This window comes from Chenopodium quinoa, unplaced genomic scaffold (genome assembly GCF_001683475.1).
Source record: "Chenopodium quinoa cultivar QQ74 unplaced genomic scaffold, ASM168347v1, whole genome shotgun sequence".
NCBI classification, from domain to species: Eukaryota; Viridiplantae; Streptophyta; class Magnoliopsida; order Caryophyllales; family Amaranthaceae; genus Chenopodium; species Chenopodium quinoa.
The window spans coordinates 3,479,625-3,489,913 of NW_018743510.1; the positions used below are offsets into that span (position 1 = coordinate 3,479,625).

At 31.8% G+C, this 10,289-nt stretch overlaps 2 protein-coding genes across 2 annotated transcripts; both read right to left on the bottom strand.

Moving 5' to 3' along the window:
• Window positions 1–5,340: 5,340 nt before the first annotated feature.
• On the bottom strand, window positions 5,341–9,813 carry LOC110739746 (formimidoyltransferase-cyclodeaminase-like). Its single transcript, XM_021920210.1, is given in 5 exon segments — window positions 5,341–6,304; window positions 6,307–6,336; window positions 7,276–7,694; window positions 8,710–9,286; window positions 9,731–9,813. Coding segments are annotated over 3 exon segments (897 nt in total). The 5' UTR covers window positions 7,667–7,694; window positions 8,710–9,286; window positions 9,731–9,813; the 3' UTR covers window positions 5,341–5,828.
• On the bottom strand, window positions 8,728–9,216 carry LOC110739812 (oral cancer-overexpressed protein 1 homolog). Its single transcript, XM_021920294.1, has one exon. The coding sequence runs from the start codon at window positions 9,214–9,216 to the stop codon at window positions 8,728–8,730; it is 489 nt and encodes a 162-aa protein (XP_021775986.1).
• Window positions 9,814–10,289: the final 476 nt, after the last annotated feature.

Genomic DNA, 10,289 nt, shown 5'->3' on the forward strand with positions numbered 1-10,289 from the left:
AAATTATTAATAATTTATCATTTCACATTAAAGATTTTATATAACGGAAAAAATATCATATTTACAATTTATTTATATTTAATAAATTCATTATAAATTATAGTAAAAATAAATAAATATTAAACTTTTGTAATTTTGTCTGAAATTATTAAATACAATAAATCAAATAATTAAAAATCTTACATGAAAAAACCGTGCATCGCACGGGCTTCCATCTAGTGAAAACAAAAGGAAAAATGAAGTAGATTAATGAAACGCATGTAAAGATTGTAAAGCGTCAAATTTGGATAACATCGACAGTCAATTCATTTTCAATTTTTCATTTACTAATTTTTTTGCTTGCTTCCAATTTTTTTATTTTGACAATAATATATAATTCAATTTTTTTAAAAAATTGTTTTTGTTAACATATATAAACTACTTTATTTTTCTACTCTTAAAAGTCGTATCAATAATAATGCACCACGCGCAAGTTCTATCTTTAGATTTTTATTTTTTAAAATAAAACTTCATAGACCTTTTTTTTTTAATCAAGTCTAAATGTCAATAATCTTGACATTAGTATAGGTATAAATAAAATTCAAGTTATATTTATTTTTGAAATAAGTATTACGAGTATAAATTTTTATAAAACTCAATAATAACCCTTTATAAAATTTAATGACAACTGTGCAATGCACAGGACTTAAACTAGTTAAAGATAAAATACAAATTTTAATGAGTGGCTAGCCACACGGTATGACCGAAGTTACTCAGTCAGGGGTTATTCAGTCATGAGTTAATTGATTGGTCAAAGATTACTCGGTCAATGTTTTGGTGTGTGTCAATTTGCCGCACGGTGTGGCTAGCCAGATCGGGTTACTCAATCAGGGGTTGTTCGATTGGTCATGGGTTACCCGATCAGTGTTTTGGTGTGCATTAACTTGCCGCACAATGTGCTGCCAAACCAAAAAAGCGAGAAGCTAAAATACTACATGAAAATAAATATCTTAATTTGCAAATATGAAATTATAAAGGTAGACTGTTGGGCTTAGTATCCGACTAACAATGTAGATAGTATGACTCGTATGAGTTTAATTGACAATATTTCATCATCGACATATGAAAATTAATAAAACAATATCAAATTTACTAATATATGTACTAATGAAAGATGAATTAAATTGTATAAATTAATTAACTGATTAAAAGTTTAGAATTATGTACTCCCTCCATTCTTAAATAATTGACACAGTCAAACTTAGCACACATGTCAATGAACTAGTTTGACCTTGAATATGTATGATTAAATATTAGTAAAAAAATATTAAAAAAAAAACTTGACATTATGAAACTTTATATTAATATTTATTTAACAATATATCTCATGATAAAATTTGTTTTCATATGTTACTAAAAAAGCTATAGTCAAAGTTAGTATATGAATAATGAAAAAAAGTCAAACACGTCAATTATTTAGTAATTGTTGGAGTACTAATTGATTAATTGTATAGACATAAAACAAATAATGTAATTTGTTAATTTTTGTAGTTAATTAATTCAAATAATTTTTTTTATCTGATTATTTGTTGATTGATTAATCTTCCCTTTTTATTTGCTGATTGATTGATCTTTTCTTTTTATTTTCTGGTTGATTAATCTTTCTTTTTTATTTGCTAATTCATTGATCTTTCCTTTTTATTTTTTGATTGATTAATCTTTCCTTTTTATTTGCTGATTAATTAATCTTTCCTTTTTATTTGCTAATTGATTAATCTTTCCTTTTTATTTTCAAACTGATTAATATTTCCTTTTTATTTGCTGATTAATTAATCTTTCCTTTTTATTTGCTAATTGATTAATCTTTCCTTTTTATTTTCAAACTGATTAATATTTCCTTTTTATTTGCTAATTGATTAATCTTTCCTTTTTATTTGCTAATTGATTAATCTTTCCTTTTTATTTGCCGATTGATTAATCTTTCCTTTTTATTTTCTGATTGATTAATTTTTCCTTTTTATTTGCTGATTTATTAATCTTTCCTTTTTATTTGCTAATTGATTAATATTTCCTTTCTATTTGCTGATTGATTAATCTTTCCTTTTTATTTGCTAACTCGGTTGAAGCTCGTTCTAGGCCTGAGCACGGATCGGATATCCGATCCGAAACTAGATTTCGGATTGGATATCCGTATCCGAAAATTTCGGATATATCCGACATTTTCGGATCGGATAAGACGGATATCATATATCCGATTACTTTAATTGCTAGGTTTTTTTAATGGAAAATTTGATTTTTACAAATTCAAAAGCATAATTCTCAATGCCAATAACCATCAAACAAAAAGTAGTAATTCTCAATGCCTGTAACCAGAAAACAAACTCAAAATCATACAGCAATTCAGTACTTCAGTAGCATTACCCCCACCGAATAATTTCTCAAACCAATATTACCCATTAAAGACTAACTACATTCTTTCATTCATATAATTTATAAGCATCATCTAAACTACAATTCACGTACTTTTAAAGTAATCTATTAATCTGAAATTGAAAAAAAAAATAAAAAAAACGAAAACTTAAAACTGAAGAAAGAGAATAAAAATCAAACCACAAACCCTTCATCACGGGCAACAGAGAATAAAAATAAAAATTGAAGAAGAATGTAAACTATATAGTTGAGATCGCCAAAGATTGGAGAAATTGATGGGTGCTGCACTGTTGCCGACTGTTTACTTCACCAGATCTACTGGAGGCCGGCGCCAGTCAAGCATTCCAGCTAAAGTTAGTTTAAAAATTAGAACTTTGAAGCCTTACGCAGAGGATTTGATCGAAATCAACCCAGCAAACTTACGAATCTTCTTCAACAAGTCCCTCGAAATTCACCAAATAATCCCCCAAAAAAAACCCAAATTGTTCTCATTAGCCATCTTCTCTGAGTTTAAATTTTTCAGAGGAGAGAGAAAGCTCAGAAATTGACGAAGAGGGACTGAGGGAGATCTGACTATTTGAGATGAGAGAGGAGGGAGGAGGGAGGTCTGAGATGAGAGGGAGGAGAGAGGAGGGAGGTCTGAGGAGAAAGAGGGGATTACGGGAGACTTAGGTCTTAGGGAGGGTTAATGGGTTATCCACTTATCCGCATTGAAATAGTGTTTTTTCGGATTTCGGATCGGATATCCAATCCGATATTTGACTTTTTTTTCGGATATTCAGATATCCGAAATCGAAATTTTTGATATCCGATATCCGAAATTTTCGGATCGGATAGAATTTTGGATTTTCGAATTATCAGATAGTTTTGCTCAGCCCTAGCTCATTCATGTTTGTTTATTTAATAAATGAGCCGAGCTTTGCTCGTTTAATGAATGAGCTTGAACACAAACATAGAAATGCTCGTTCAGATAAGTTCATGAACAACTTGTTTATATGTTCACGAACTACTCATTTTATTTATGTTCATGAATTATTGATTTATTCACAATTATTAATTAATTCTTAAATTTATAATTAAGATTTAATCATTATGATTTGAGATTTTTAAATGTCAAAAGTACAAAGCTTGTTTATTAGAGAAGCTCGTTTATTATTAAGCTCGTTCAAGAAATACTCGTTTATAAACTCGTTCAATAAATGAGCCGCTCATGAAGCATTCGCGAAACATACAGTGTACTAAATGAGACGAGGTTGAACAAACTTTTGAACTTGCTTGTAAGCTCGAGATCGTGCTTAGAGTCGCGCATGTTAAATGAACTTAAGCATGAACAAGGTAGTACTCGACTTAGCTCGGTTCATTTACACCCCTACTGATTAATCTTTCCTCTTTTTATGTTTTTTTTTTTAATTATCTTTTCCAAAGGAAGAGGGGGTTTTGTGGTCATTTTAGGTGGACACCATAGCCTCTCCCTTTCTTTTATATAATAGAGATATTTTGTTCTCATCTTACTTCCTCCATTTCAAAATTGCATATTACTCCGTTTCAACAAGGTAGTATTTTTTTAAACTTTTGCACTATTTGCATAATTGCATACACCACTATTAGATCTTTATACTCATATTCGAGGTATTAAATAAAATTTTGTCACATGGATGTATAATTGTTAGAATCTCTTCGACGTATAATTTTCAATTATTAACTTTTTATAATTTATATTATGATAATTAAATATTATTGGTCAAAATTACACGTTGGCAAATGTACCAATCAATTTGGGGTGTTTTTTTTGAAACAGAGAGAGTAACGGTCAATTAAATAGATTGGTAAAAAAAAAATTAATAAATAAAAATAAAAAATAAAAACTGACTTTAAATGACAATTTTGGTAAAAATAAATTAAATTTTTTAAAAAAAAATTAAAAACCTCCTACTTTTGGTAAAACAAACTAACCCTAAGGCAACATTTTGGTAAAAGAAATAATTCAATAAAAATAAGTTAAGTTCAATTTAGCAAAAATAAGTCATTTCATACAACGCAAAACAAGACATTTCTCTTTCTTCAAAAAAAAAAAAAAAAAAAACAAGACATTTCTCGTAATACTTTCACTATTTAAACTACCGTTAAGAGCCTATATGACCTCATAAACTTTAATTAACCATGCAATATTTTCGACTTGAAAATAAGGACACTTTTTTTGTTTTTTTTGTTTTAAAACCTGAAAATAATGACACTTGAATCAAGCCTTTTTTTTTTTTAAATAATTTTTTTTTTATAATTATGACCGCAAACTAATGTCTTAAGGACCAAAACGACCCCAACCTTAGTTGAATAATTTTTTTCAGCATGCAAATCCAAAAAAAAAAAAAAAATAAAGAGAAAAAAATCATGAGTGGTTAGTAAAATCAAATGTTTGTTAAAGTATTACACCATCTCCATTGGTGAGACTCAACTTTGAGTATTAAAATACAAAATGAGTTATTTTTTTACCTCCAATGGTGATACCTAACCCACTTCTCAATTTAGCAACTCATGTGAAGTGTAATTTCCCAATGGTGAGACTCTTTAAAGTATACTAATATTACTTTCAATTTATGGTCCACCAAATCCATTAATATTAATAAAGGGCCACACTTTTTGTCAAATGAGACTCAAATTTGAGTATCTAAACTTAGCAACTTTATTTTGGAATTGCTAAGTTTAGATACCAACTTATTGGTATCCTTTGCAAAAAATACTCTCTCTGTCCTAAGAAATTTCCCTCAAGTCTCACCATTGGAGATGATCTTAAAATAAAATAAAATAATTTTTTTTAAGTAGTAAAAACAAAAACCTATTTTTTGGCTTTGAATTTTGTAAAACAGGTGCATTTCCTCCACTCAGTCCACTGCCTTGAGCAACTTTTCTACTAGTTAAAAGAGAAATGATCCTTGACACCTTTGATTTAAATGCCCAAGGAAAAAGAGGATGTGAAAAACTCATGATATAATGCAATCCAAAGAGCATGTGTTTTGCACGCCAAAGACACAAGAATGTAAAAACTCAGAACACTAATTATGATATACAACCACCCGGAACAGTCTGAAGATTAAGGACACCAAAATTGAGTCCAAACCACAAGAAAATGTCTATTTACATAGCTAGTCAGGCATTTAGCAGGAGACGAAATGTCATAGCCATCGTTAACTAACAAATAAATACTCCATTAATTAAGAGCAATTTTCACCCAAGTTAGTTACGTAGCACAGCGTAGCTGTAACACAAGTAGTGAACTCAAATCACAACAAAAACGAAGGAGAGATTTGACTGCTACTGTAATATGTTGTATTATAATTGGAAGTTGTTTATCTCGAGAGTATGATGCATCAAATTAATCTGGCACCTTTATAGAGATAATTCTACTTACAAGTTAGTAATGGTCAATCAGATGTATCTCCAGAATCCAAGAAAGCATTGATGATTTGTTCTTGTGAAAAGTCAGTAAAGTAACCCTTTCCAGCAACCATACCTTCTTCCTGTGCAAGGCGCTCAACTTCAATTTGAACTTGATCTCCTCCAACCTTATTCGGTTCCAGTAAATTGCAAGCAACCTCAATAACTTCCTCTCCATGAGAAAGTGCCATAGCTTGAACTGATGGAAGTCCACCTCCTCTTTCACTAACGAGTTTGGCAATTCTACGAACAGCTGAAAGATTGGTGGAAAAGATTGGGACGTTGCAGTTATCTACCCATCTTGTACTCCCTATTACAACAACGCCCTTAGATAGGTCAGCTTGATTTGGTCCTTCATCTGGATGCAAAGGTAAAGTCTCTGAGCTCAGCCCTCCCGCCCAGATATTTCCATTAGTGTTAGGCCTAAAGTAGCCAAGCTCTCTTCTTACTGAATCAAGAGTTCGTCCTGTGCTGCTCCATATAAAAAGGTAGGAACTGCAGCTTTCACATATAAATTGCATGAGAAAGATATAATTGCCCAGATAAGCTTTAACCAAATAATAGTCCTCTACTTGTTGTGGGAAGAAACTGCTAGCTGTGTGTTCAATCTAATAGCTAAAACTGACGATTGCAAAATCTTGGCAATTGCCAGTTTTGACACAAAAGACAGCCTTAAGCATTAGTTTGATAGTTATTAGTGAGTGTCAGTCGCACAAATACAAGAGCAACACTAAAGTCATAGGAATCTCTTTTTATATGCAAAGAATGTGCTTAAATTCAGTCCACTTCCATTCAGGATGATTTACATCTAGGATGAATCGGCATGTACAAGGTGCTTGAAAATCATCACGACTATACTAAAAGAAGTGGCACCCATCTCTTAAGAGATCACCCAAAAAATATATGATCCATGATTATGTTCTCTAGAAAGATACAGTTACTTTCACTGACAGATGAATCTCGCTTAAAACAATAATACTCCCTCTGTCACCTATCCATAGCTTCAATTTCCACTTTGAGATGCCCTAAATTGTCCACTTTTCCCACCAACACCATCATCCCTTCCCAAATGTTTCTTTGAGAAATTCATAGTACTTTAGTGCTGGACAAAAATTTAGGAGCAAGGATGATGATAGCATACACAGTTTATGAGGCATGAAAATAGAACAAATATCTGAAAGGTACCTTAGACCCCCAACTTTCTAGAAACAAAAAGGCATAACTTAACAATAGTGAGGCCCCATTTTGAAATCTCTTTAAGCTGCTTATCAATAGGACGACAACAAAAACAACTGCTATACAATATGATAAAAGTGAAAATTATGACATTCTTAACATCAAAACTCACAATTGGTTCTGTTTCCTACTCACATCATTAAAGTGAATCCTCCAAATTTTACTTCTAGGTTATAAAGCTAGATGAAGTAAACAAACCTTCAAGCTTGGTACCAACATCTTTGGCCAATGACCTTGCAATATTAGCTGTCTGCTCCAAAGAAGTATTGGCCAACGGGTGAAAACAGATGTGATCAACAACTCCCAGACGCGGATGGCTTCCACTGTGCATATTAAAGTCAATTGCTTTCAAAGCAGTGCTAACCATTGCAAAAGCAGTATCTTTTAGAGGGCAAAGATCCGATGACAACTTTGGACGTAGCTTAGAGACAAGAGTGTAGCCAACTCTGTTATAAGCTTCATCTTCAAATTTATTGACAACTTTAGTATCATGCACAAGCTTGGCTACTCGTTCAATAGACTTGAGGGCAGCTTTGTTGCGGCTTTCAGATATGTATAGTTTGCAACAAGCCAGTATCATATTTTTCATTTACTTCTTTCTCACTAATCTTCCCGATCTACAGGAAAGATCCAAATATATATACCAATGTTAGCTTTGCAACTACTATATAAAGATCCTGATCAAATTCTAGAAAGGACCACAAACGCAGGATACATAATGTCTTCATCAACATATTTCATTTCATGCAGCCTCTGGCTTAAAAATAACAGCATCGACAACTAAGTTTCTCTGCTAAATCAAAGTAGCAAATCTTTGAAATGTTATAAATCGATCAAATAGATGATATCCACACAATTTTTACACTAGCATTGCAACTCTAGCATAGTAGCATGAGGTATCAAATATTCAGGACATCTCTGCTATCCCAAGCAAAAGAAAGGCAATAAGATAACATGTGCAGTCAATGTCCAAAAATAGTTGTGAATAGATGAGCCAAGATGATAAAATGTTGTTTAAAGATATGTCCAGTGCAAACATACATATCCTGCATCAAGCTAAATGATCAAGCATAAGCAAGAAAAAAGTGACTCCGCATCCTATGACTCATAGAAATGACATTGCTGATTGCCCTGCTGTAACTATCTTATTCAATTGACCACCCAGAGGTTAAATTTCAAATCCCAGGAAGGATTTGAGCTCATCTTCACCACAAGCAGTTAAAATTCAATTAAAAAAAAAAAATTATAAAAAAATTATAAAAAAAAACTAACATGACAAGCTTTGAATTTCCCAATCTAAATTCCAATAGAGGATGGTGAATATAATGAGAGACGAATTTTGAATACAAAATTTATTATGTATAGTCCTTCATTGTATTGAACTTTCTTACACTTTTATTAGTATTAAACCACACAAAGTATACTGCTCCATGTGCTTCTAAATAAGAATCAACTTAAGATAAGCACCTTATACAATTGCAAAGCAATGCAAAAAAATAATTAATTTCCTTAAAATAACATAGTCATGGCCCTAACACTACCAGGGTAACAGTAAGACAGCCATTATAAACAATATTGAGAAGCAAATCCTAACATCATACTGCATCTACTATGACTGTTAACCAAGAATACCTTGCTCATGCCCAAAACTCAATAGTCATGAGAATCAGACATTTTAGGGTACCCCTCGTATTCCAATTTAACTCCTAAAGAAGCACAAGTAGCCTTAAACTTCAACCTAAGCTCTTTTAAAATGTCATCTTTGCTCTCATCTTCATGATCCATAAATGGGTACTTCTCAAGCAACTCCTGAATTTGATGGATACTCTTCTGTACCCGAGCAGAGAAGAAGTTGGGTTCAACTCGAATCACAGAAGTCCAAACATCGACAAGACCACGGTAAAACCCGAGCTCTTCACCAGACTCAAACCCATGTTTTAGACCCACTTCATAGCCCTCTTGTTTTCCCAAGGTAAGACCATCCCTATACCCATCTTTGTAGCCTTCTTCAATGTGAGATTCTTCCAAGTTTATAGAGGAACCAAAAATTTCATCATCATTTAGGTTTTCATTGCTCCGAATTTCGGGTTTTTGAGGTTCAGTTTGTGGGGGATCGATACAAGAATCAAATATATCCATGGGATTTGTGAGAAGAATAGAAATTAGTGAGAGAAAAAAGAAGGGTACCTGTTAGATTGAGGATTTAAACCTGTACAACAAAGATAATCACATAATTATCAATGCACACTATATAATTTAACCAAATTAACAAGGAAATTACATTCAAAAATCAAAACTTTAAGTAATTAATTTGAAATTCTCTATTGATATGCTGAATACTATAAATACTGCTAACTATACAAGCCATGGATTCATACCTAAATTCAATTAATGATGCTAATTATTTATAGCTAACAGGATAACAATCAAGGGTTTTGCAACACAATAACAACCAAATTTGACTCAATTATCAAACTAAATTCTTCTCAATTAAGAATATGAATAGCAAAATTCTAGCAATTCATTAATATAATTATAAGCGATAATAGTTCGATAATAAATCCACCTTAGAAGAACCCTGAATTGAGTTGAATAAAAAATTAACAGGTAGATTGTGAAACTAATATTAGGTTTATTAAGAAAAATACATTACCTACGCTTCAATGCTTTAATGGAGAATTCAGAGTAGCCACTTCAACGGAGGAAAGAGACGCACGTGAGAAGCTCAATATCCTTATATTTCAATTTGTTACTCCGTATTTAAATTTTTTGGTAGTGGAAAAAAGGAAGAGAGAGAAAGGTAGAAATACAAAGTTGTCCATGTGATTGTATACACAAAATAAAAAGTAAGTGTTGAAAAGTAAGAGTATATTAGGTATTTGTAATGTGAACACAATATTTCTTTTCCTAAAATAGATATGGTGCAATATTTGTGAAACTTCCTTAAAAGGTAAGTGGTTCAATATTAAAAAAACGGAGGAAGTATAATTGTTGCGTATAGATTATGCGGGGATTTATAGTATCCTGATATGGCTATATGAATAGTATTTGCTCGATATGTTAAAAATGCAGTGAAATGTCTAATCGAGCATGAGGTTTCTGAACGACAATATTTATTCTTGCATGGAAACTTAGCAGTGATATTTGACGGTGTTTTTAATCCGTTCATATTACGCATACGATCGATGCGTATTACAACACTCCCCCTTTAA

Coding starts and splice junctions, on each gene's coding strand:
- LOC110739812 (XM_021920294.1), bottom strand. CDS start 9,216: ATGGATATATTTGATTCTTGTATCGATCCCCCACAAACTGAACCTCAA.